Raw genomic sequence first — 27,715 nt, 5'->3', positions numbered from 1 at the left:
CAGATGAAGTTGATTAAGAGATAATAAATTAGATAATCAAGTTAAATATTGTGATACCTTTGGCAAGATGCTGTAAAAGACCTTCATAAAATAATACATTTCCATCACACGCCCTTAAAAAGCATCAGCTATTGCACCTACCAAATGTAGCAACACCTGTGGGATGAGTCCTGGATTCTTAGATCAGCACAGTTTGTGCCTCTGATTCCAGCTTCATGGAGTCTCCTGGTTCCATACTCTTGAAGCCTTTCCCTTCACTGTAATCTCTTGCAGCTCTCTCCAGGTTCAGAATAATCAGTTGCTCATCTTGTTCTCAAGCATCTTTTGGCATCTCTGATTACTGGTGAAGAAAGAAGGGGCTTTTTGGTGGGTTTGTTTCTTTTTCTTTTAAATGAAAACTGATCTTCTGGTCCTCCCACACAGTCCAGGAGTTGGGGCCCTGAGTTTTGATTTCTCTTGGCCATGCATGGAAACACAAAACCAATCACAGAGACTGGAGAATGTGTTAACTCACAGTGCTCCTTTCCAGACACGTGTCATTGCATTTTACCTCATTTCAGATCCCCCCTAACAAGCAGCCCAGTACTCAGTTTTCAGTAATAAGGCTGATATGAGGTGCAACAACACAAAAGTGAATGCTAGATTGGGATTTTCAACAGACCAGGGGGAAGATAGACTTCTCACAGGTTCCCACAGTCTTTGAATGTGAGCTTGTTTTAGCATCAGTGTTGCCAGAATACCCACCTCTGAAAACATCAGCTGAAAATCACTATTTAGTCATTTTCTCTGGTTCAACACAGACCTGAGGCCCTGGTCCAACTCTTGGTCCCTTGGCCTAAGAGGTGCTGGTGGCTTCAGAGGGACAGCATAGGACTACAAATAAAGACATTATTTGTTCTATAATGTATTCAAAATGGAAAAGTCAGGTTAGAAACAGAATAACACTAAGGAACAGCAGTGAATGGACAGCTATTTAAAACAGCTCAGTGTGCTGGGAAGAGAGGGAGGGAGCAACTCACTTTGAAAATCTGGATCTGATGATGAGAAACTCAAGGCCTGCCTTTGCTTGCACGTTGTCTGCTGTCCAGTTCCATAAGCTGCTGGGACAGGAGGGATTTCTTGTTACTTCTAAAGATCTTTATCAGAGTTGTCTGCTGCAGAATATTATCCATGTATTAATTTCTGCAGCTTTGGGGGGAATGTTTTATGAGCTGGCAAACAGACAGCAGTGCTTCGGCAGCCTCTGTGTCTCTGTCTCCACATTAGTTAAGCATCCTCTGCCAGACCTGCGCTGTGAATGAGTTTCTGTGTCACCAGCACAGCAACAAGGCATAGCAGGGGGAGAGGAGATGTCAGCTGGTGGTCCCAGCAGTGTCCCAGCTCTCTCCCAGCTGTCAGTAGCAGCATGGCAGCTGCCTGGAGATGAACAGCTGAAATGATAGGGGAGCATGTTTACAGGCTCTGCTAATGCTCCTTCTGACCCCTGAATGATTTTGCTTGTTTTCCCTGGCATGTGTTGGGCTTAACCCCCCAACCCAGAGCTGGAGGCAGAAAGGAACCTCTGTGCTGGATGATCCTTCTTGCACAGGGCAGTGGAAGGAAAAGGAAGTTCAGGGAATTGTTAGAGGAGGGACTGTCACACAGTTTCTTGTAACTGTGAATGTTTTTCCAGTGTGGACATTGCTATCTGAGCTAGGTGCCCTCAGCTCCCTTTGCAGAGAGAAGCAGCATAACCTCTTCCCAAGGAATCTGTCCAAAACAGATTGGATGAATTCTACTCTGGAGTCCATGTTTCTCTCCCCAGTGACAAGGCCAGTGCTGCAGGAAGGTGAAAGGCCACAGATCCCACTCTTAAACATGGCTTGATTGATATTTTAGGCTTTATATTTTTTGTTCAAAGGAAAGAAGAAACAAAGGTGATACTTGCCTGGCACTTAACATCTGTAGACCACAAAACATTTTACTAAGAAACATCATCAGTACCCTGACAGAACAGTGGGGGTATAGCATTGCCTGCATTTGCTTAGAAGAACTGGAGAGAGCCTGGACTATCCCATATTTCTAGCATGGGTTAAAAACACAGCTCTTTGTCCTGCTGTTCAGGAAGGCTCCCTGACATCTGATCTGTCCTTTTGAAGGAAATGAGCCATCAATTGCCTTCCCTACCCAAGGAGTATGGCCCAGGAACGTATCAATTGTTTTATAATAAGAATTTGTAAGAAAGCAGAGCACATCAGGAATCACATTAAGTAATCAGCATGTCCAGGTACATCTACCCTTTCCTTGAATGGCAGCAATATGTGAGCTTGATCTGTGCAATAAACTGCACAGAGTGGAAAATAAAACTAGGAGTGTTTTCCAGTGGAGAAACTCCATTATTTTCTGAGAAGTCACTCCTGGTTTGTTCCTGTCTGAGACAGAGGAATTGCATCCACATGTAATCATGGTTTTAAGAGGTAATTTCAAAGGGCTGTAAGCCCTCTCTGTCTATCTTTTTTATTAAGAATGATGTTTTTTGGAGATCTTCCAATACTGAACACTCATGTAATTCAGTTATTGCTCCAAAAGTAATCCTGTTTATGATAATCATGGCAGGAAACCCAGGCTCTGCCTTCATGTGCACACCCATAACATCTGTGGTACTTGCTTGGATCAGTGTGCTGAATATGTTTCATAGCTGTAGAATTTAGAGATCATTTTCTAAGCATTAAAATGATTCTGAGGGATTTGATGGGAGAGCTGGACCATTCCTTTAACCATGTAATGTGTCAGTGGCTCAGTCAGCACCCTGTTCCTGCTGTGGCCTGCTGATGGGACAGCTCTGAAAAGGGCTCTTTTATTTTTGTAGCGTGAATGGGGAAGCCACTTGGTGAGTGAGTAAGGAAAGCAGTTAAATAACCTCTCAGATAAACCACAGGCTTGTGAGGGAAAAGCTTGCCCTGCTGACAATCTGACACTGTCTCTGAATTGCACTTTGCTGCTTCACTGATGTTTCTGGTTCTCCTTTCTCTCTTCATTATTAGGGCTGCACAATCCTCAGCTTCCCTGTGGTTCTTCTTTCTAAAAGCTGTTGTGGCTGGGGAAATTCTGGCTCTCTCTCTAAAAGAGATTCTGTCCTTTCTGGCAAAGGGGTGCAAATGGGGAAGGCAGCAATGAGAAGATGCAGTCATGTTAAGCTGGGCTGGGGAAATGCTTTGCAGTCCTCCACAAAAGCCCCTATGGATATCTCTGAGCAGCCGTGGTGAGGTCATCTCCATCATCCCACCCTGCTGTGCTCCTTCACACTGCCCAGCAATACAGCTGGCTTCAGTTCTGCCTGGGGAAGGATTACCACATGGTGGGCAGCTGAAAGGCCCCATTAGGGGATCCTGCTGGATCCAGGAAATGCAGGGAAGGAGGAATGCCAGTTCACATTGCCCTAAACCACCTGCAGCATGCTGGCATGGGATAGACACAGACACGGATGGAAGCTCATTCAGGGCCAGGTGGGGAGGGCACTAAGGTGGCATGAAGCTAGTTTAGGTTCCCCTCCTCTTGGTCTGGCAAGTTCTGTACAGAATCTCCAGGGGACTCAACAGATTCCCTGTCCTTGGGAATCAAAAATAAAATACAAAATAAAGAGCAAGAAATTGGTTTTAAACCTGAGGACTTCAGTGTTCTGTCATGCTAGTGTAGCAGAGCAGGTCCTGTGTGCATTACATTGGGACCTTGGCTTACCCTTTGCCATGCTGTGACCCTGCTAGCACAGCTGATTGTATGCACCAAATAGCTCTGCTGCCCATTCACTGGAGAAGAATGAGTGAAATTCTTTAAAAGTGAACTTACATGTGTCTCCCCATCTCTTATTTGGGTCATGCTGATCTCTCCTGGATGCTCCATCTCGACTGCTTATGGCACACACTCAGAATTGTTGTCTGACACAGAAGCCCTCTGGTGTGGAACAGCCTCCATGGCTCACCTTGGAACACAGGATGACATAGTTCATGTCTGCCTAAAACATAAAATGATCTGGATCTAGTCTCCAAGGAGCTGTTGGAAATGGGCCCCAGCTCGTGCCAGCTCCCAATGTTTGGCCAGGAGTTGTTGGGGGAATGAAAGTTAGTATAACTCTATAAAGTAAGCAAAGGCACATGAATACTTTAGGAGTAAAGAAACTCAAGTTTGAGTCACCTGGAAATATCCCTTGTCACTGCTGCTATTATTGCCTCTGTGTACACTAGGAATTCCTGCTGAGAGAGATTGCTCCAGAGTACTTCCAATGGTGTACCTGCAGTGAGAAGGAACCTGTCAGTCTTAGGCTATGACTGCCACCAATTTCTGACAGTTCTGCCCATCTTTCAGGGGACATGATGGGCTTGAAAAGAAGTTACAGCAGTTAGGACAAAGCCGATCTTGAGCAGCTCCAACACAAATCTGTTTGCCCTCAGTGTAGTATTGTGGGCATCATTTGTAAGGAAGGAAAGGAATGCAGAAAGGAAAAAGTCTGTACAAGTGGGTATCATGTTTCTGAGGGAAAAGGGTTCTTCCAGACAACCAACTCTTAGAAAACCATTTTTATTCTCAGTCTGTGACTCCCCCTTTGTTTACCCTGCTCTGCACCAAATCCCCCCATCTAATGGTTTTGCTTGGCATCTTTTGATTCCATCATTCAGTAGCTGTGTTAACAGAAGTATCTCTTCAGCTTTTGGCAAGATTTTTAGTCATGATAATGCCATTATATAAAACATCCAATTTTTTTTCCTTTCCAGTGAGGATCGAGTCATTGAACATTACAAGAAACTAAATGGTCAGACAAGAGGTCAAGCAATTGTGAAGTAAGTGAAACAAGAATTATTTCTTTGTGACCTTTATTTTATTATGAAGTATTTCTTCATAATAAAATATACTTCATTATGAAGTATTATTTACAGAACTGTAAATACAATATGTAACTATGCTTCCCATCTCATGCAATGCTTCATTTTAAAGTATATCTTGGCATAATTATTTACTTATCAAAGTTTTTTTTCGGATCATCCTCTCAGCTTCTCGGATGTGTTATTCTCTTCTGTGTTGTTTTGCAGCTACATGAGCATTGTAGAGTCCCTCCCAACGTACGGAGTGCATTATTACGCAGTAAAGGTACGTGCTACAAGAAGGTCCTTCCCTGAATTAAACTCTTGTTGGAGAGGGAGGGAGAGAGGTACAAACAGCCATCCTGCTCTCAGAATACAATACACTGCTACTAAAGTCTTGTTTCACTTCCTGAGGTAGGATAAACTTATTTCAGCTGTGTGTGCATGTTTAGTAAATACAGTTCCAAAGAGGAAAATCCTGTTCTTGGAGATAAAACTCCTGCAGTCCTATTGTGCTGGAGTGTTCAGCTCAGTCAGCAGCATGGCAATGCCAGTGAACCACCACCAAAGGGACAAACCAGACACATCTCTGGCAGACAATCCTTTCTTTAGCTCCAAGAGGTCAGATCTTTCCCAGATGGCAGATCCATGAACACCTGTTTAGGGCCAGACATGACCTGCATACTGTAGCTCCCTGACATGAGATATGTAGATGGATACAGAGATTATACATCTTTTTAATGCCAGAACAGTGTTGTACTCCAGAGATAGGCAGCACATTCTCATCCCCAAACAGCTGTCCATTTCTGTGTGGACTTCATGCAGTTATTCATGCAGTTCCTCATTTCTTTTGTCTAATGATTTATCACTAAATTTTTCCAGCCTCATATTATTATTATTATTATTATTATTATTATTATTATTATTATTATTATTATTACTTCCTGACCAGCTTCATAGGTTTGGGGTTTTTTAAGTAGAGAAATCAATAAACATAGAAAGAAAGCTAGAGCCACATTCCCCAGAGCATATTCGCTCATTTACCACCCTGAAGTTTTGATGTGTTTCATCATTATCTCTGTGCACAGATCATATGGTTTTTCATACATCTGTAATGTCTTGTACACATGGGGTACTATAAAAACACAAATATCTGACTGTACTTGTCTTGGGAGATATGTTTCTAGTCTATTCCTGCTAATAAGATGTGTAATAAAGCTATTATTATTTTGCAAAAAGCATTAGCCTCATCTTTTCTCAGAGGACAGGAGCATCCTTTGCATCTCTCCAGCACCCTTCTCATCCAGATCTCCTAGACAGCTCTAGATCAAGAAAATCTAGTGGATTGGACTGGATGTTCAATACTGCAAAGACTTGAGAACTCCCCATGGTCAATAAGCAGCAGTGAGCACCAATGAGGCAGCAAATATTGCACATAATAGGGTTTGCTTCTGCCTGATCTAGGGGTTTGGTTTTGCTGTGTTTTACCCTGCCATTCTCTATCACATTAACAGAACAGATGTAATTTCATTGAGGACTTCAGCTCAGTAAATTGCAGAGACTGGGATCAGATATCAGCCATTACTCCATAAGGACATTTTATTGCACACTCAGACACAAAGCAGTTGGGTCTGAGCCTGTCAGACCTTATCACTTGGTAGCTCTCAGATCCCATTACTGCTGCATTTTCAAGACTAATGCTAAAATCCCTCCACATAATTCAAGTCAGCTGGGTGACTTGCTTTCCTTCCTCTCCAGTGTCTGAGTGTTCAGACTGAATAATTTACAGGGACAAGAAAGAGGATGCACCACTGCACAAGGGACCCGTGTCAAACCTCCTCAGCACCCCTGACAGCATTTTGAGTAACTTGATCACATGTGATGTATTTTAAATTGTTTTATCTGTCATGGCCAGAAGTGAAACAGATCTCTTCTAAACACTGTGGAGCTCTGTGACTTGCAGGAACTCAACAGGGGGAAATTTAACAACACCCATTCAAAGATATTACTTAGAAACAAATCTTCGTCTTGAGCAACAACACAGGAAATCTCCAGCATTTCCCCATCATATTCAATATTCAGTATAATTCCCTCTGTTTTCTCTTTCAGGACAAGCAGGGAATTCCATGGTGGTTAGGACTTAGCTACAAGGGGATTTTTCAATATGACTACCATGATAAAGTGAAACCAAGAAAGGTAAGTGTTTACTTTTCTACCAAGGTCTGGGCTTGCCACACATGCCATAGCTTGAGTCAAGGGTGTGATGTACACCAAATGCTGGCATTGATTCATGTGAATTTTGAAGGATGTTTGTTTTCTCCCAAACTTGTCTCAGTGTCTGCAAAGAATTAATGGACAAAAGTAGCTCATAATTTATTAAAAGTTGTGGGCTTTGGAGGAAATAAGTGTCACTTAATCTTGCAATTTATGTTTCTTTTTTGTGTGTTTCATAAGACACAGATGGTAACTCAAGGGCTGATCCTCTCAGGTGCTGGAGGCCTTCCATTCACTGACAATGGTGGACTGGAGTGCTGAGCCAACCCTTGATACTGTTTTGTTAAGCCATAAATGATCTGAGAGAGAAAGGGATGAAGAGACAGGAAAACTGCTTCCATTTATTACAAAAAGAAAATTGCATGATTTTCTCAGGACCAGCAGTACATTTGATAAGCAACAGTTTTCCTAACTGAAGAGTTAATGTCAAGGTAGCAGGGAAAGCTGACTTTCAACATATACATTTAAAAAAGGCATGGGAAGTTTTGATTCTTGACCTCAGCCTATGAGGGGGACCTGTGTGTTCTGATTTTCCCAAATAAAATGCCATCTAGTATAAAAAACCTCATCCCTGAGCACAAGCCCTGCAGGTGGGAATGTAGAGCCTGTTAGCAACACTGTTTGTTGCACTGCAGACCTGTGGAGACATCAGGAGGCAAGGCTTAGGCTGGCTTGCAGGCTGCAGAACTGGATGATTTGGAGCAACCAGGCAGCTCTTCTGTGGATGCAAAAGCTTCCACAGGGAATTTAGTTCTGTATTTGTCTTTGCATTGTTTCTGTACCAATTCTTCTTTCCCCTCCTCTGGTCACATTCAAGTTGGACACTGCCTGGTGCTCACAGAGAGCATCTTTTATTAAAATGAACTAGAACTGAGGTTTTGGTAGAAAACTGAACTGCTAAGGTGACAGCAAGAGACAATAGGTGCATCAATTAGCCTTTTATTCACTGAAGGCCATTAATGGGGCTTTTATTCATTAAAAGGAAGGACAAGGAGTAAGGAGGTCTTCACAAAGACTAAAAGACACATCTATTTGGGATCAATCATTACCTGCAGGGCAAGCCATCCTCACACATGGTAGTTTAGAACATGCCTAGGCTGGGTGTTTGCACCCACATATCTCCAGTAGTGCCAACCCCCCAGGGAAGACATGTACTTAAAAGATGCCTTCAAAAGTCTTAGGAATACAGACATTTCTTTGGAAGAAATTAATGCCCTGCCATGGCAGGGCTCAGCCTTTCACACGTTATAGCAATTACTGTCATCCCTCTTGGGATGAAAGGGTTGGTGCAGAGCATCAGTAGGAAGGAGAGGAGAGATCAGGTGCTCTGACTGCATGAGAGGAAACACATTTCCACCAGAAGGGTCAAGCCTCCTTTCACAGCTTTTCTACTTTCTCTTTCTCAGCTCTTCAGGGTTATCTACTCTGTAGCATTGGTTTTGGAGCTTGATTAAATCTTCACCAGCCTCTCTGTGTCCCCACTAGGCTACCTCTAGCACTCACACTGCACCACAAATCAGGGGCTTTAGGCACCTCTGATCCTGCTTCTCCAAGTGTAACTCTAAAAAAATAGGCTGCTGGTTTTCTCTTTTTTGGGAATTAGTTTCTTTGGTCTCAGCAAATCCTGTATGAAATCCATCAGACCCAAAACAATGGTGCTGCCTTGTGTATAAACTACTCAGAACTGTGGCAGAAGTGGTCATTTATCTATGAGGAAAGGTTGGGTGGGAAGGGAAAGCAGGAATTTCCAGGCTTGGATCTGTCCATTGCCACAATCCAGAGACCACAGCAGTGAAAAGACAGCCTAGATGAGCATTTCTCTGCTACATGATGCTTGCAAAGCCCATCTGTTGGCAGAGCTATTCCAAAATGAACAGCCTAAATCAGGGATGGGACTTGGACAGAGTGGCTGAGGCTTCTTTATTTCTCCATGGAGTGATTTTACCTTCTGTGGAGCAAGTAAAAAAGACTTCTTACCCTACACAGGTGGTAAAACCCCTCTGGCAAGAGCAGATCAAATACTCAGTGAGGTGTAGTGTTTAATCCTCTTGCTAATTAGATTGTAAAATTGCACTCGATAACCCTGGTATCTGGGAGCAGCCTGCCACAGTATCTGATTCATTTCACTGCACCAGCATGTGCTGGTTCAAGTCTTTGCTGTGCAGATGGGAGGGGTTAACTTTACTGAACTTTCTGCAAGGTAAAATTAGTGGGGGAGGGGGAAAGAGATTATGGCTTTTCTGATCTTTAATATTTTGTTCCTGCACACTGCCGATGCCAGAAACAAATTGAAAACTTACAATGGAAAAATAAGTCTCCCTGGAAAAAACACAAGCAGAGAATTTTAGCAAGAAACCAGCTGAAATCAAGACATTTATATTAAGTGCATATAAAAACCTTGCTTGTCTTATGAGGGAGATTGTAATGTTTTCCTACATGTCATCCTAGATAGAGTTCCATGTTTCTTGTGCTTGTGAGTAAAACTGTAACACACACTAAGCAGCTGAACCTATCTCAGGCAATCCCATTAGCAGTCACTCAAAACCATGATTTCATTAAATTGCTGGAGTAAATCAGCCATGTGTCTCTAGAAAACTAACCAGGTTTGTCAGCAAGTTGGATGAGACTGGAGAGGGGAATTGAGGCTGATGCAGGGCCAGAACCTCATCCTGCTTGTGCTGTTCTCACTCAAGTTCTCCAGCATTACTGGGGATGCAGCTGAGATGGGGATCTGGCACCTAGTCCTGGGTGGTTCAGGTGGGAATGCAGGCCTATTAAACTGGAATGCAGTTGTACCTAGACTGCAGAGACTAATGTGTCTCTGTGTTTCTATTTTTATGTTCCTTCCTGCCTATACATGAATTTTGTGGAAGCCCTGAATCTACCCAAAGCCATCACTTTGAGGGTCATCCTTTTTCCTCTGTCTGTTGAGGACCAGCTCACAGACTCAGCAAACCCTGTCAAAGGTTTCCTCTTGAATGTTGCCTGTTGTAGTGCAAATTTGATCCCTATGAGTTATAATTTGCTGGCTGTTCATTCCTGGGTACAAAATAATTGCAGAAGTTTTGGTAAACTACACAAAATCCAATGCTCCAGCTGAACAAGAAGGGAGTATCAAGTGTGGAAAGGTGGCTGCTGTCCTGCCAACCATATATTGAGGTATTTTGGATGCTGGGCTTGCAGAACCAGTGTCATTTGTGTAGAAGCAGCTCACAGCTTCCAGGGTGGACAGAATCCATTTCCCTCTGTGTTAAACTTAGCTTCTACAGACGCTTTCTTGTGAAAAGACCAAACCCATCATTTTCACTGAAGGGTCATTAGAGGGTTTTTTGCTTGAATTTCAGAGCCAAGGCATTGCAGCAGCCCAGTGTGAGCATTTGTCTGTGAGTGCTGCGTGTCCATTTTAACCAGCACACAGGGATGTGAGTGCACTCCATCCCCAGAGACTGCACAAAGAGCAGCAGTGTAGCCTGGAGCTGTGAGAGCTGCACACCCAAGTAGTAGCACCAGGCATATCTCTGTTGTTCTAGTGAGATATTCCCACTGATTTAAGAGCCCAAAGGCATTTTTTAGTGCAAACAGCTTAACAGTTAGTAAACAATTAACTCCAAACTGAAGAGTGAATGATTAACAAAGTCAGCCAAAGGACTTCCATATGGAAGATAAAAAGACAGAGAAAATGTTTAACTTATCACCAAAAATAAAATTACCTTAAAGGAGGGTCTGGTAATGTTTAGTTGCTTAGTAAGAGATATGTCTATATAGTGTTATCTTATTTTCTTCTATAGAAAGCTAGTGGCAATGAAACCTAAAGTGAGCCTTTTTTCTCAGACTCATAAACATTATCACTGCTTTCATTATATGGTTACTGAAAAGAACCCAAAGGGAATAAAGATTTGTAGAAATAAGATCAAATGTGAGGCATCACAAAATTCAGCCATTCATGTAACTTGACAAAAAATTTCCTTGTGACAGCTACCAGTTTCTGCCATTTCTTCTCAGCATTACCCTTTCTCTGAAATTAAATGAAGCATGCTGTGAGAATGCTCTGTCACTTTCCATAAGGTCTATGCAACAGTCTTTGCGTTCTCATGACAAAGAATTTGATTTTTAGTTCTTAGTGTTGTCATGAATCCAAAGCAAAAGTTGGGTTGACTTCCCATTTAAACATGCAAACACAAGAGGTGAGTTGGACCCATCCTACCAAGCGATGCAGAGCACAAGTAAATTCAGTAGTTTTAAGGGTCTGATCAGAGAAAAATCACCAGCTTGTCAAAAGCATGAGCAAAGTAATCAGCACATTAATTGTGTCCAGAAAGTGAAAGATTGCTGTCCAATGCCACTTGGCCTTTTCCAAACAACAAGAGATAAAGTGAACTTTCCCAATTCCAGAGGCAAAATGAGATATTTACACAGGAGGAGCAATAGCCTAATTAAGAGCTGCTTTATTGCAGAACAAATAGATCCTCTCTGCTTTAGGGCATAATGCAGCATTGTCAAGTCAGTAATTGCATTGATGGAGTGGTTAAACTTGTGCTTCCTGTGGTGAAGGAATGACAGACCAGTAACTTAAAAAAAACCTAAAGTAAGGATTGATGTGAAATGTACAGAAAGTAGTGAATGATGGGGAGGAGGAAGCTGACAAATTGCTCTCTGTCCTAAGTGATCACAGAACACAGGGAGAATCAAAAAGGCAAAAGAAACATGAAATTCAAATTAGTTACAGGAAGCCCAATTCCCTTGCACAGCTCCTTGCCACATGATACCATAGAGACAAAGAGCTCAGAAGGATTGAAGATAGCACTAAAAGTGTGACCTTCCATCCAGGGTTTGAACATTGGGTTGGTTATTTTCAGAGAGGATTTTGGGAGGGGTTATAAATCCTCATGTTCAAGGAGGGCGTTTGATTTGACACCAAGTTGGTTTCTGTTGTCAGAGGTATGGAGCATGTGTCTCACTCCTCTCACTGGCATGCTGCTGAGCCACAGGGTGTATTCAGAACAGGCTGGACTTTCTCTAAGGCATCCAGAATCAAGTGAGGTCAGAAAATGTATTGGACTCATGTTTCATTGGGCTCCTTGTCATTTCCTAGGATCTTTTCAAACACCTTTGCATTGCAGACAGGGATAGCAGATTTCAAATTTACAAATGATAAAAAACGAGCAGAAACCATTTCCAGGAAATACTAGTTTAAAAGCTCGTGGAGTCTCAGTGGCACTGCTGTAATAAATTATTCACTGTGATTAGCAGGCTGTTAAGGACTACCTGCTGACTCCTTCTGCTCTGTGCTTTCATTTCTCTTCCCCTTGCTGATCCCTTGTGCTTCTTGGGTTATGGACTTGGCTGTAAACTGAACCAGTCTTCAGGTCACAGTGGGTTCAACTCATTTTATAGTGAGTAATTCAGTCTTGGTTTAGTATTTGGAAATGTGGAGCATGGAAGAAGGGAGACATATACAAAGCAAGGTTCCTTACCACGCTGTTCCTTCTCCTAGAGAGGTTGCTCACCCAATTTCTTTCCTTAAAACGTAATACCCACACCTGCAAACACTGAAAAGCAGGCACAGTTTAAAGCCTTTCCCTGCAGAAATGCCGTTCCATCCCCATGAGACAGGAGACCATGTTCTCACCAGCACCTTTTTTTCTGCTGTCTGCTCTCAGTTTGGGTTTCTACCATCCTGCATCAGGCACTTCCCCTTTCAGCACCCACTCCTCCCTGCCTTACCACTGTGCCAAAGAGCTGCCAAACACACTGGGAGCTGAATAAATGACATCAAAGCACACTGGGCTGGAAAGCAGGATTATGTCCCTGACACTAAGAACTTCCACAGGATTTGGCTGGACATGCCACTTGGCTGTGATTCAGTGAACATTTCTTTTGGCAGCAGTATCAGCTGCAGTGGCCTTCAGCACTCTCCTCCCCCATCACAATCCTGCCCCCACTGCTCACTTCCTCCCCTGGGCCCCCTCCTCAGCCATCCTGGTATAGATGTGCAGTTGGGAAGGAAACTGCTCCAGAGAAGGGATTGACTGGTGTAGCATCACCCAGCCATAAAAAATGGTCACTCTCAACCTCGATCAGTTCCCAATCCCATTCACCATCTGACCCACAATCTGTATCCTACAGCAAAGCTGTAGGAGCTGGATATGGATATAGACTGCATAAATCACTGCAGCCAGAGAAAGAAGCAGCCATTAACCCACACAGTAACTCTGTGGAGCGAGACAAGAGCTTCACAGCTCAGAACAAGTTGGAAGGAGTTCAACTGCATGGAATTTGTCATGGTTGAACCAGGATGAATTAACAGCTGGATATAAGGTCATCATCCCCACTTTTTTCTCCCATAAAAGTTGGTAAAAAATTGCTTCAGTGTGTCTCCCAAACAGGGCTGATTTCAGACAGGTGAGGAGATTGTCTAGGTAAATGAACTTTTTAGAATCATGCAATAGTCATGCTCAGTTTCCATTAAGTAGGTAAATAAGTAGTTTTATCAACTGAAATGCTTGCAAACATTAATACATAGTCTTAGGCACTGCTGCTTTATAAAGAAACCAGCACTGTTCTGGTGGTTTAGTGTGCTGTGGTGATACCATTAGACATATAGTTCCCAGGGTTTTCTGTGAGAATTTAAATTCAGAAAGGCTAGAGCATGACGTCCCATCCCATGATCTAGCCAAGTCAAGCCCATGGTTACCATTAAATATAGGAGTAGTCCCATCAAAATAAAACTCCCTTCTCTAAGCCCTTTGTCGTATTCAGGTCTTCAAGAGTGATTCTGTGTAAAAGCAGCAGCCAAGTCTTAAATGATTCTGCAGCACACAGCAGGAACTTCAACAAGATGCAAAGACAAATCGCTCCGACAGCACAAAGTGAAACAAATTGGACCTCAGAGCCCTGGAGTTAGGGTGGAGATCTGGAGAGAGATTGAAACCTGCTTGAGCCCTTATGCTTGGCTCTGAAGTGGTAGCAGGCTCCTCCACACCCCACCCTGCTCAGATGCTGTCTCTTAGCTCACTGGGGCTGTTCCAAAGTCTGGGCACTTTTACCATCAGATGAAGGCAGGCAGGGGTCCCATTACTCTGTGGTTGTGGCTTTGAGGCACCTTTGGGCAGGGGTCTGGGCAGGAGGCTCAGAAGGTTCACTGCAGCCATCACCATGAGAGTGGGATTGCTGCTGCTGCCATGGCACCCCTGTGCAGACACCCAGAATTATGGCAGTATTTTCAGTCACACAAATTACTGTGCAACGCCACAGCAGCATGGGATGGGAATGGTGATTCCTGAATTTTGGTTCCAAGACAGAGGTACTTCAGCCAAGCCACTGGAGAAGACATGAGGATCTTTAGGAGACAGAGTAGCAGTAATGGTGGGCAGTATAAACCCTTCTAGGGTGCCACAGCTGATTCATAGGCTACAGACTGGGCATCCTTTATCTAATACATGGTGCCAGAAAGGAGAGCTCTTCAGTGCAGAAAGATCCAGTCCTTTTGATGCCCTTTCAGAGAATAAAAGGGAGAAAGTTTAACTTAAACCAATCAGGGAAAAAAGATTCTTTGTAGATCTAGACACACACAGCATGGTCACAGCCATGCACAATCTAACAGCAGCTACCAGACATATATGTGCAGTGAAAGTGGATTTGGTTGTATATAAAGTCAAAGTCTAATCTCCCAGTCTGTGTACAGTTACAGACACAAATATCAAGTTGCATTTATTTAGACAAATAATGCTTTGTCCAAATAGCAGCTCTTCCCTCTGTGATCTAATGCTCTGCTGTCTCTCTGAGCCAATAAGCCACTTTGAAATTTAATAGGGAATTGTGTTTCCATAATGGAAATGAATGCAGAGTGGTTATTATATAGACCTAGATGCAATTTGTGTTTGTTCAAGCCAGAAATGTTTTCTGGGGTGGTGTGGTCCCACAAGAACAGCACACAGAAAAAAGGATCTCAAATTGGACCAGAAATTGTTTTTCTGTTTGGCAAAAAAAAGAGGCCTGAAGCCTGAGGCGAAGAAGTAATTAGATAGTGAGCTGGGATTGCTGACAGACCACTGAAAGTCCCACTTAGCCAAGCCATTCTCTCATTCCATGAGGGAAGGGAGGACGGCAAGCCTCTGGGAAGATCATTGGTAGGGCTTTTCCCACATCAAATCACTCAGGAAATCTTTTCTTTTTTTTTTTTTTTTTTCCTTGTTTTGAGAACCGAAATAAAAAAATATACCCCAAACTAATAAAAATAAAGGAATGAATGGAAGTGTGGCAGGATGGAGGACTAAGTTATGGAGCAGTGGCATCCCCATCTCATGACCCAGGGGCACCCTCAGCAGTGGGTCACACTAATTCACAGGTGACAGCCCACGGAAATCTCTTGGTAAATCTGCCCCTGAAACAAGAGCCCATTTGTTTGAGCTAAGATGGTGCTGCTCTGCCTGGACCAAGTCCTTCCTCCTTCACTCTGACTAGTTTGACAGAGGTATGATTGATGGGAGCAGGGCTGGCTTGAGGCAGAACACAAATCCATGCCCGGAAACCATGGCCCCACTGAAATCACTGGGACAAAACTGCCATTGACTACTCTGGAGCTGTGATTTCCATAGAGTTTAAGGCCAAAAGGGACCTCTCACAACCTCCACTCTGACCTCCTGCATAACTCAGCTCCTAGAATTTAGCTTGCTGGTTTGTTCAGTGGAGGAAATTACATTTCCAAGGAGGAATTTTTTTTTGTTACGTTTGTTTTGTCTTTAAGCTGCAGGACAAAAGACTTGGGAGTTTGTAGCTTCACTCATGCAAGCTGTGTGAAAATACTGTCATTGTTTTAGTTCCATTGTTTAATACCAGTTTTAGTATTGGGATGTCATCCAGTGCTGGCTCTTGCCCATAGTGTAGGCAAGGGAAGGGCTTGCATTGGGACTGTTAGAAATGCTCCACATGATTTCTCTGCCTTTCCTAAAAGCCATTCAGAGTATCAGTCTGGGTGGTAGTCCATGCATTGCATTTGGAGGGATGGTTGTTCCTGCTGAATAGTGTGATTTAACCAGGCATTAATCATCTAGGAAGTGGCAAGACTTGAAGGACTGGAAGGTGCCAAATAGGTCAGCAAGTCCAACAGCAATTACAGTTGATCATTTATTAGATCTTTAGAATCAAAGAAAAATATGGGTCAGAAATGCCTCTGGAGGTCTCTAGTCCAACCTCCTGCTAAAAGTTAAGCCACCTTCAGAGTTTGATCTGGTTGCTCATGACCCTAGTGTTTGACCACTTGCACTGATTGTTTTGGGACTTGAGGTTTTAATTTATAGATCTTCTAATAATTTCCCTTGTGCAACCCTGCAGCCTGTGTGTGTTGCCCCTTATACTTTCACTGGGCACCTCTGAGCAAAGTCTGTCTCCACCTTCTTTGTAAATCCCCTTTGGGTCATAAAGCAGAGCTGACAGCAGGTTGATCTTCTATAGATTTCTGCAGATGATTTGATTCTGAACAGGCACCAAGCATGCTACCTGGAACCCTTGAGAGTGTGTGCATTCAGCCTGTGCCTCATCTCAGGTGATTCAGCACACAGAAAATAGAAAGAAAATGAGACTCATGGCCTTTTATATTTGTTTTTTAAGAGACCAAATGCAAAATGGCTCCCATGTGCCCAGCCATAGTGCACATTCCCCAGTTCAGTACCAAGTCTGGCTCTCCTAGGCACAGCAGGCAGAAAACAGTATCAGGAACCCCGTACCCCAACCTCAGGATTTGGAATTATTCCAAAAGGTACCATCTGGGCATGTTTCTCTGAGTGCCATAGTCCAGAGAGCACTGGGCACCAACCTCCAGTGCTGGCCTTAAGCAACCCCCTCTGTCCTGTGCCTGAGCTGAAGGGCAACACAGAGCAAGCAACAGCCTCATTCCTGCCAGGGGCTCCCAAATAAATGGCACAGCACTTCCACTGAATACTCCAGCAAGGCTCCCTGAGCACAAAGGGACAGAGCACAGCCCAGTGCCTTGCACTAACTCAGGTCCCCACACCTCTCCAGAAGTCCAGGTCACCCAGGCCATGAGTGACCAAGCCAGAAGCAATCCCTGATATTTCATTCACAAAAAAACATTCCCTGCTTTATCACAAACCTCCAGCATTTTTCAAATACTCTGACACTGACCCTACCTCCTGGTGTGTGCAAACTCCTCAGTACCAGCATGGTCAATAAAAATGGTAAAAAATCCTTCAGATCCACGTGGCTGAAATGCATGCAGATCCCTGGGCCCCCTCTCCTCCAGGCTCAGCTTAATTATGGAGCAGCCAGCAAACCACAAGTGTGCTCACAAAAGGAGATTGCGTCTGAAGGGTTTTGACTGCAGCTCTCTGTAACTAGTCACAAACATCTGGTGCCTGGCAAGCTTGCCAGCCTCTTGGAAGGGGTTTCCAGTGAGAAAATTCCTGTAGCTTGCACCTGAATTCTCCACAGCACACCATGCAGCACTCAGATCTCTCTCCTGGCTCCTCTTCTAAGGTGCCAGCTTTGTAGAAGCCATTTCTGACACTGGTTTCCCCATCACGGCCTCCCCACCCACCCCAGCACATTTTAAACAGTGCATGTGGGGAACAGTTACTCCCTTGAATGTTCACAAGTTAATAAGCAGTTTTTCAAATTCAAGTGATAGTGTCAGTTCCAGTTTTATTGGCTTGATGAAACAGAGATCATGGTGGGGACAGGCCCCTCAGAGGAGGAGGGAATGAGGGTAATTATTTTCTAAATATCTTAATTTCTCTTTTTCAAAGGGTAATTATTTTATTAGTAAGGGTAATTATTTTCTCCTCTTTTACTAGCCCCTCTCACATGCATGTGTGAGTGTGCAGCTGTGCTCAAAAGCCAGTCTCATGGATACTTCCTTAAGTATCTGTTGAAGATTAAATCATCTCATGTGCAGCCTGTAATGATGGCCACTACCAAAAAATTGTTCCCATCTGAAAGCTGGGAACAATTTGGGAACCTTTGGATCATGCAGCCCAGTGCTGCATGATCCAAAAGGAGCTGCTGACCTCAGAAGAGAACCCAGCAGGCAAACCACCACATCACAGACTTGGCCCTCTGCAGCACTGCTGATTGTCCCCTTGTCTGCGGGCACTGAGTGAAGGCAGCCACTCAGGGGCAGGGGAACTGTGCTCCAAGCTTGTGTTAATGATTGACTTTCTCCTAAGTTCTAGTTCCAGTGTGTTTGGGGAGATGCTGTCCCAGTCTCTGCTGAAGTACTCTTTGTCAAAGGGTCGTTGCACCTCTGATGCAATCCCAGTAAAACCAATACAAATTGTCCCACCCACAGGTGCAGGCATTAGATTCAGCCCAGAAAATTAACTAAAGACAATCATAAGCCAAATAACCCAAAACCTGACCCAACCTCAGTGCAGGGAGAGGCAAACCTGCCATGAACATGTGTGCTTTGACTCAAACCAGCCCCAAAACCAGCATGCATCTGTTGTCACTGCATTTCCACAAGATCCTGTTGAAATTACGACCAGCTCCCTGCTGGGGCTCTATTCCCCAGTGAAGGTTGCAAGCACCAGCGTGGTAAAAGGATCTTGATGGGTAAAAATTATGCTTCCATTTAGGAAGACCTACTAATGGCACCTTGTGCATCTGTCACTGCATTAACAACATCAATTTGAGACCATACATAAGGCGGGCAACTGGTGAAGGGAGCAGCTTGCTTACATTAGGAGGTCTGGCTGAAGGGGCACCTTTGGCTTTGTTTCTCTGGAGGGATTGTGATCAGCTAACAGGAAAGTGGATACTTTCTTGTGGGTATTCACATTTTTGCAGATTGGTTTTGTTTTCTATAGGAAGGGGGAGACCTCTCAGATCAATGTGGGAAAAAGGAGTGAGGCACTGTAGAATAATACTTGGGGAGCAGATAGAGCACAATTACAGCAATGGTAAAACACACATGTGCTTTTGGGAGAGCAAAGCTATGGAATAAGAGACACAAACTTAGGTTGTGGGGTCACTTCCACCCCCTCCCTCCCAGGAGTCTGGACTTGCCTCCTTCTGCCAAAGAAAACAACAAAGCTAAATATAAAAATACAGCAATCTGGGGAGCTGCTCCAGTGCCCAAAACGTAGGTGTCTAATGCTGTTTTAGGCACTGCTGGTGATCCAAGACATCTGCGTGGGGCTGGCAGATACAGCACAGGACCTATGTCAGGCTGCCTCCCACCAGAGGCAGCAGCCAGGGGCCAGGCAGGGAGCCCTGGGGCATGGAAAAGGGCACTCCATGCCTACATTTGGGCATCTGACCAGCTTCCCCAGAGCCCTGTGTGTTTGGACAGTTGGAGTTAATCATAGAAGAGAAACGAGAAACAGAGCTTCCCTTAGCAAACAGCACCGTGAGATTTGGTAGCAGAGAGGGTAAAATAGAAAAGGATCTGAGCACGGGGGACAGTTCAACAGAGACAGAGAAGAAGGATGGGCAGGACAGCATCCAAACAGAGCAGCTGCCAGCAGCTCAGGAAAGTTTCAAATTCCTTCTGCGCCACGCCGAACTTTAGTCATAAATGACAACGGGGGACCTGGGGACAGAGGGGCATTTTCTGAAGGGTGTGATCTGCTGGCTTTTTAGATTCTTATGTGTTCCACATGTCTGAACGCCTCCCAAACACGTCCTCTGCACATGCCGTGCAGCACAGCCGCCTTGTCCTCCCCGCCTTGCAGATGGGCATCTGGAAGCACGGAGGGATGTTTTCAGCTTGACCCCAGTTGTTGTCTGTGGGAGTTAAGGCCCCAAACTTCCTTTTCATGCCTTTGAAGCCAGGCACTTAAAGAGGAGTCAGACTTCAGCTCCCAGCTTAACCCTTTCACCCTGTGCCTGTCCTCCCTCGGTGGGTAAAATAATGGGTGTTTCTGTGCTTTGTTTGGTGTTTACAAGTTTTATGCAGCAATTAATATTTCCAGTGGAGGAATAAAATAATCCTCTATGGACAATGTAACTCAGCCTTTCAGACTTCCCATCTCTCCTGGCTCCCTTCTTCCCCTACCCCTTCAGCAATGTGGACAGCCCTAGAATACAGGGTAGCTCAGTGCCCTTCTTAACCCCTACCCTTACTTACTTCCATAAGCACCCTATTATAGAAAGGAAAAAAAAGAGAGAGAAAAAAAAAAAACCAACCTTGCTTGGAAATTTTAACAAATATGTTCAATTTTACTGCCCCTGAAATACCAGCAAGGAGAACATTTTGGGTCCTCTCTGAGTTTTGTTTTATTCTCAAGATTTCAGCTCCACCAGCAGCTCTATCAGTGCAAATCAAATTACGCCTCCTGTTTACTTATCTCCAGAGCGCTGACACTGGCAGCCGAGCCTTATCTCGGCGTGTCAGGAGCCAGCGCCTTCCTCGAGGGCAGGACAGGAACTCCACAGAAGCTACTTGGAGTGGGAGAGGGAGTGTAAATCAGGGAAAGCGCTGCTGCCTGTGCTCCCCAGCAGCGGGGCTGCGTTCCCCAGCCCTGCTGCTTGCTACGGGCAATGCAGGGAAGCCGAAGTCCGAGATGTCAAGGGGGTGGAGGCTGCCTCCTCCCTGTGGATTGGCAGCGGGGAAGCGAGGGTTTGGAGTTTAGCTTACTCATTTGTAAAGAAGAGGCAGTGGTGGAGCTGCCCGCGATGGTGACGGTGTGATAGTTTGCGGAGCTGGCAGTATTTCACTGTCACCGCGTCCTTCGCGCTGTCCTGAGGTCGGTCCGCCCTCCTGCCTGGGAGATGGGTGTTATTTCACTGAGAAGTGTGGGCACAGGGACCGTGTAAGGGCATCCTGCTGCCCAGGAGCACGCTGAGCCCTCATGGGCGAGGGCACGCCGCATTTCACCCCCATGAAAAGCTTCGTGCCTCAGTTTCCCCCTTGGTGGTAGTGTTGGCTTTGTCCCAATGCTGCTCTGAGATATCCCGGCAGGGCAGCCTGTAAAACAGAGGCTGAGGTATGACCTGCTCATTGCCGTGTTTTGTGCCGCCGGGAGCACCTGGACTCTTGGGCATTGCCACCACGAGTCTGACAGCACCTGGGACAGATAAACCCACCTCGGTCATGCTCCTGCCAGTTTTACGGGGATAAAAGCAGAGCTGGGTATTAGCACTGGGGTGGAGCGGGGGACCTCATCTCCTTCACCCCGGGGACAGCCTGCTGTGCCAGAGGCCGATGCACCACGCCAGGTGCCAGCCCTCCAAGGAAAATGTAGTGGAATCCCGGTTTGCCCGGAGTTTGTGTCTTCAACACATTTGGCGCCGCAAAGTGAAGGCGGCGCCCTTCCCCGCCTGCCCCGAGCACCGAGCCCGCCGCGGGCAGCGGGGCCGGCGGGCGGGAGGGAGGCAAGGGGAGAGGGAAGCGGGGAGGGAGGGACGGAGGCCGCCGCCCGCCCCCGGGGCTGCCCCGCGGGTGCAGGCGGGCGGGACGCGGGGCCGGGGCGGAGCACAGCGGGGCATTCCCGCCGCTGGGCTGGGCTGGGCTGGGCCGGGCCAGGGAGCGCGCCGAGGCGCCTCATCCCCTTCTTCTCCTTGCAGATCTTCCAATGGAGGCAGCTGGAGAACCTCTATTTCCGCGAGAAGAAGTTCTCCGTGGAGGTGCACGATCCGCGCAGGTGAGCCACGAGACGGACCGGGCTGTGCATTGCCGAGCCGGGTGAGCCAGGCTGTGCGGTGCCGAACCGGCTGTGCGGTGCCAAGCCGGGCTGAGCCGGGCTATGCAGTGCGGAGCCGAGCCGGGCTGTGCAGTGCCGAGGAGCCGGGCTGTGCAGTGCCGACCCGGGCTGTGCAGTGCCGAGCCGGGCTATGCTGTGCCGAGCCGGGCTGTGCAGTGCCGAGCCGGGCTGTGCAGTGCCGAGCTGAGCCGGGCTGTGCAGTGCCGAGCCGGGCTGTGCAGTGCCGAGCCGGGCTGTGCAGTGCCGAGCCGAGCTGTGCTGTGCAGTGCCGAGCCGGGCTGTGCGGTGCCGAGCCGAGCCGGGCTGTGCAGTGCCGAGCCGGGCTGTGCGGTGCCGAGCCGGGCTGTGCGGTACCAAGCCGGGCCGAGCCGGGTTAGGCAGTGCCGAGCCGGGCTGTGCAGTGCCGAGCCGAGCTGTGCAGTGCCGAGCCGAGCTGTGCAGTGCCGAGCCGAGCTGTGCTGAGCCGGGCTGTGCAGTGCCGAGCCGGGCTGTGCAGTGCCGAGCCGAGCTGTGCCGAGCCGGGCTGTGCAGTGCCGAGCCGGGCTGTGCAGTGCCGAGCCGAGCTGTGCTGAGCCGAGCCGGGCTGTGCAGTGCCGAGCCGGGTGCTGCTCCCGCTGCTGTGCGCGGCTCGCTGCGCTTGGGAGCAGGGGAACACGCGAGAGGGAGGCAGCGGGCACCAAGCCGCGGGCTGCTGCTTCCTTTCAGCCGGACATTTCGGGTTCTGGTGTACGTTTTTGAGGATCTGTTTCCCCTCGGCTCCCAGCGGGTTTTTTTTCCCCTTCCCTCTGTTCTGACACCTTGTGACCCCTGGGACTGTGCGGCTCCGGTGCCTCGGCTGCAGTGCTAGCAGCCCCCGTGTGTGAAAGGAGGATTTGCCGTGTCCCCGTGTTTCGCTCAGAGCCCGGAGATGAGCGCCAGATTTTGTACTCACACGCTTCTTTGTAAATAAATATTCAGTAGTGCAACTGAAAGCAATGGCACAGAACCAGAGGTTTACCACCGGCAGCCTGGATGAAAGCCCATCAGTCTTTTTGGCACAGGAGCCCTTTTCTTCTTACTTTGGAATCCTAATGTGAGAGTTCCAAGGACTGTGCTGCATCCCATCAGTGCGTTCAGCACCCCTGGTGTGTTTGCATTACTGGATGGTTGCTGCACACAGTGAGTGTATGGCTCTGAAAGTTGTTCTGACTAAAAGCAATGTCTCATTTGCACTGTAAGTATGATACCACTGATGGAAACCATCTCTCTGCCCAGACTGATTTGATGTGTTGCTGGTAGTAGTGTGTTGCAGTGATCAGTCAGCTGTGATCCAGTTTCACCTGTTTCCCATGCCTATCTGTGTATTAATATATGTACTTTTATTAGGGGAATTTTGCATGCAGTTTCTATCCTTATTTACCCTGATATGAGCACAGCCACAGCAGTACAACGGTGCCTGTCTGCATAGGTGCATTTGTTAAAACAAACAGCGAGTAAAGCAGCTCATGTCATTGTACAGCTCCAGATCAGCAGAACCTCTAAGCATCTGCTTAATATTAAGCATGTAAACAGTCACATGGAATCTAACAGAGTGAATTCCCAAAGTTGAGAATACACTGGGAGATATTCCAGCATCAGGAGCTGGGGTAGTGCACTCCTTCCCCCACCGAGGCTCCAGCAGCTGGAGAGGCATCAGAAACATGTGCTGGGAGCAGCCAGGAGCCCCTAAATGCCCTAAGTTCTGCCTGTTTCCTGAGGGAGCAGTTGCAAGAAAAAGAAAGGAAGTAGCTCTGGGACCTTAAAATCATGGTGGCATTTGCAACTCGATGTCGTGCATGAAATGTGACCACACAGAGCAGCCTCTTGTCTCTCATTTGTATTTAGATTATAGGAATTAGTGACACAGAAGAGCTTCCGTTCTTTATTCCATTGCTCTGTTTCTCTGACTCAACACCAGGAGGACAAAGCCCTGTCCTGGGTTGTCAGCTCGTTACTTTCTTGCTCCAGAGGAATCGGTTTGGTTGGATTTTGTATCATTTTGATTGGTTCTTGTATCCAGAGTGGCACCATCCAGGTGGAGCTGCCGCTCAGGCTGCAGTGCAGCGCAGCACGGTGCAGTGGCACGGTGGGAGGACAGCTCTGGTTGTAGTCTCCCAGCCATGTGGGATGGACTCCTGCAAGGAGTTGTTCAGCGTGTGGAGGCGGAGGAGTAGCCAGCACAGTGCTCGCTCCACATTCCTCTCCTCCCAGCCAAACCAGAGCCTGAGTCAGCGAAGCCCCAGTCAGGAGAGCGAGCACAGCTCCGTGGCTGTGGCCAGGGCTGGCCAGCACAATGTATGTTTTTAAACCCTGCCTCTGCCCATGGCTTCCTGTCCCCAACAAGCCATTTAACCTCCTTTCACTGCAGTTAGTGATCTCATAAAGGAGGAAAATGATACATTTTAGGGGCTATCAACAGGATTAATTCCATAGTGCATGTAGCATGCATAGAGGGAAGTAGTGGAAAAAACACCCGTGATCTATATCTGTCAGGTCTTCAGACACAGCTGTGAAAAGCAAATCCACAGCTCTGACCAGCAGTCTGAAGATGATCTAGAGTCTGCTGTTTTAAAGGAAAATATGTACAGATTCCAAAAAGGAAAAAAATTAGAAATCACTGCTTTTACAGTGAAAAGATGAATGAATTGCAGAATATGTTTCTAAGAATTCAGAAGTAACTGTGTTTGAACCGAATAGGAAGACACCAGAATCAAGGCTTCAGCCCATATTTGAGTGCCTTAATTTCCTTAGAGCTTTATGTGCCAGTGTGCTCTGGTGGTTTGTGTCCCTAGACCAATATAAAGCATCCAGAGCTGGATCCACTCTCCAGTCTCAGCTTCATGAACACCTCCCAGAACAGCCCTCATTCCCTGTTCAGTGACAGAAATGAGGCAGCCCAGCACCATCAGTTGCATCCATGGAGATTTTCTCCCAAGAACAGTAATGGTAATAGGACAAGGTCTGTAGCACCATTCACAAGGAAAGGACTCTGCACAGGGTAACACTGAATCATGAGATCCCACTTGTCTCAGACCTTGTTTGCATTGGCCACAGCTGCTTTCTCAGAAATTTCACTCTGATTTGTAGCTCCATAATTTGACTTTAACACATTTTGAAGCACTGAAAAAGCCCTGGTGCAATGGCTGTCAGCCCTGTCCCAGACTGAACATTGCCAGCAATTCTCATTTTGCTGCAGAGTTCTGGTTTTCTTTCATTCTTGGCTCTATCACAACTTTCTTCATCTGTTCACCCCTCCAACTTTGGACAAGGCAGTGGCCCACAGGCACCAGAAGAGAGGTGCAGGTACAGGTGCAGGAGGGGAACCTTAGCAGGCTTGAGGACTTGTGAGTGCTGGTGAAAGAGCTGACTCCCCCTTGCATGGCACAGTAGAGCTCCTGGGCTGTCCTGCAGTGCCACCTGCACACCTGCATGGCTCAGAGTCCCTGCTGAATGTGGACTCTGGCACTTCTGTGTAGCACACCCCAGGCTGTCTCTTGCACTGGTCCCTCTTCACCATCCATGTCACTAAAGGTGTCACACTTCTGAGCAAGCCTCTGTACCCATGCCACATCATTTCATAATCCCACTCTACCACAAGACCCATCTTAACAGGCTGGAGGGGAGGCCCTCATTTATTTGGAGCTCTGTAGGTCAGTGCTGTGGTTTATTCCAGCCAGAGCTCCATCCCTGCAGTGGGAGGAGTTCCAGAGATTCAGGCTGAGAGCCTGAATGTGGACTCTGCTGGTGTCAGGGGCTCTGCTGGTGGGGTTGCTTTTGAGGGATGGGGAGGAATAATCAAGCAGATTTGTACAGCTGTGAAAGCAGGGGGAAACCTAACCTGTGTTTTTTTGCTAATGTTTGAGAACAACTGGGAGTCCCAGAGAGGAAATATTTAGCTCTTATTTTTCCTGTTTTTAAATTCACTCAGCTAATCACTGAGTCCCATTCTTCTCTCCAGGGGCACCAGGCAGCCCCCTCTGAGCCTCACAACTCCCTGCCCCCATGCCATGTGGCAAATCCTGCTACATCTGTTTACAAGTGGGGAAAGCAGGTTCATAAAGAGTTTCTCTCACACTTCCTAAAGCAGCCTTTGATCCTGTGGATCTTTAGTTGTTACCTGGATCCTGATGTTTGGGAGGCAGTGGAGGGTGTGAGGACTTGGGCTCAGATGTCTCTGCATGTGATGAGACACAGGGGATTCATGCAGGCTTTGGCCTTGGTGGCTCCCCTGGGATATGCAGCAAGTCAGCATCAACCAGACCCAGGGATATAGTCTGAGCTGGGCAAACTGGATGATCTTTACTGTTAGTCCTCTGGAGATTGCTGTCTTGAGGAGATATTTGAAGTAAATGCTCTCCTGGCTTGATTAGGTATTTGTTGTTGGTTTCTAAACATTTTTTCCCATTAGCACAAGTAAAGACAGCAGCTTTTACTATGACATCTGTGACAGGTTCTGCCACAGAAAGCAACCTGGTGAAACCTTTGTGTAACCCCAGTTCATTCTTTTCTCCTCTCCAGGGCATCTGTGACCAGGAGGACTTTTGGGCATAGTGGCATTGCTGTGCACACGTGGTATGCCTGTCCAGCATTAATAAAGTCCATCTGGGCTATGGCCATTAGTCAACACCAGTTCTACCTGGACAGGAAGCAAAGCAAGGTAAGCATGAGAAGTGCCAGTTGTGGTGGGTGAGTCCTTCTCACTCCCCACAGTCCCAGCCACATCAGGTCCTGATGGTGGCTTCTTCCCTGCGCTCCCTTTCTGCTCAAGATCCCAAAAAAAAGCAAATTTACTGAGGACATTTTCTAGTCCTGGCCAGATTGAGAAAATTTGTATTCAAATTCACGCCTGTGGGAGTAAGGATTGAGGAAAAGGTTGTATTGAACTGTGGCCAAATTGAAGGAGCCAAAGTTAGCAAGCAGATGGGGTCAACATCCCTCTCTGGATGGTTTCCACGTCGGTCATAAAGTTAGGGCAGCTTCCAATAACTGAGTTCAAAGTAGCTTCACAACCTGCAACTGTCTCTGGATTCTTCTTGCTGTGCCTTGATTTTTGCTATTGTATTTTCCTAGAAAGGAGGGGTAGGGATATTATTTTAGCAGAGGGGCCAGGAGGCTCGACAGCCTGGCTGTACAAGGAGCTATCACAAACTGGTGCTGCACAAAGGGCCATGCAATACACAAAAGAAACCACCTTGAAACCAGAGGAGTATGTGTTCTTCCTCTTAATTCTTTTCATCAGTAATTTTAGGCATACCCAGAGCAGCAGGAGATTGCTTTGATCACTTTGAGATTACTTTGATACAGAGAAAAGAGTTCTCAGGCAGACTTCCCTCTCCATATGAGCACACTGGTGTAAAGCTTCACAGAGAAGACAGAGCCTGTCCTGAGTGGGGACCTGCATTGGTCCTCATCTCTGGTTAAATGGCAGAATGTGCAGGTGATGATCCTCCAAATGCCTGAAACAATCCTAACATCTTGCTATTGTTGAAAGCACTGCATGCACATTCAGGCTGGGGGTGTGTCCTTCCTTGCTCTGGCCCTGGCCCTATCAGGTCCCTTCATGAGCCAGTTCAGCCCACTAAACTGGCAGAAAAATAATTCTTTTTCCTGCTTTTCTTCAGTGCATTATTTTTTCTGCCAGTTAAATGAATCGAGTTGGCTGTCTGGAATTATGTGGAGGGCCATGAGTGTGTCCCCACTGTTAGTCCCACTTGTTCTAAGCCCTTCTGACATTGCTTTCCCCATCATAAGCTCTGTGACTTCATTTTAGAGGGGGTAGGGCTTTTGGATGCCTTGGGCATGGTTGCACTCACTGTGGCCATGTCTCATCTAATGCAAAAATCTGGGTTTCACCATAGTTGTTGTAAGCTGTATTGAATTTAGGGATGTAGCCCTGCCTAAGTGCCAGCTGTAATATGGACAAAATTA

General features: G+C 46.4%; 1 protein-coding gene across 6 annotated transcripts in view; it reads left to right on the top strand.

The window, feature by feature from the left end:
• The window catches only part of FRMD4A (FERM domain containing 4A), a 372,469-nt gene that overhangs the window by 308,756 nt on the left and 35,998 nt on the right, over window positions 1–27,715 (top strand). For all 6 annotated transcript variants that reach the window (XM_058022117.1, XM_058022116.1, XM_058022115.1 and 3 more), the window contains 5 exons: window positions 4,749–4,814; window positions 5,064–5,121; window positions 6,945–7,031; window positions 21,633–21,709; window positions 26,306–26,444. In XM_058022117.1, the coding sequence (XP_057878100.1) occupies window positions 4,749–4,814; window positions 5,064–5,121; window positions 6,945–7,031; window positions 21,633–21,709; window positions 26,306–26,444 (427 nt within the window). The remainder of the gene's footprint in view (window positions 1–4,748; window positions 4,815–5,063; window positions 5,122–6,944; window positions 7,032–21,632; window positions 21,710–26,305; window positions 26,445–27,715) is intronic.

Source organism: Melospiza georgiana, chromosome 4 (genome assembly GCF_028018845.1).
Source record: "Melospiza georgiana isolate bMelGeo1 chromosome 4, bMelGeo1.pri, whole genome shotgun sequence".
Classification (NCBI taxonomy): Eukaryota; Metazoa; Chordata; class Aves; order Passeriformes; family Passerellidae; genus Melospiza; species Melospiza georgiana.
This window is presented reverse-complemented; position numbering and strand designations above follow the sequence as displayed.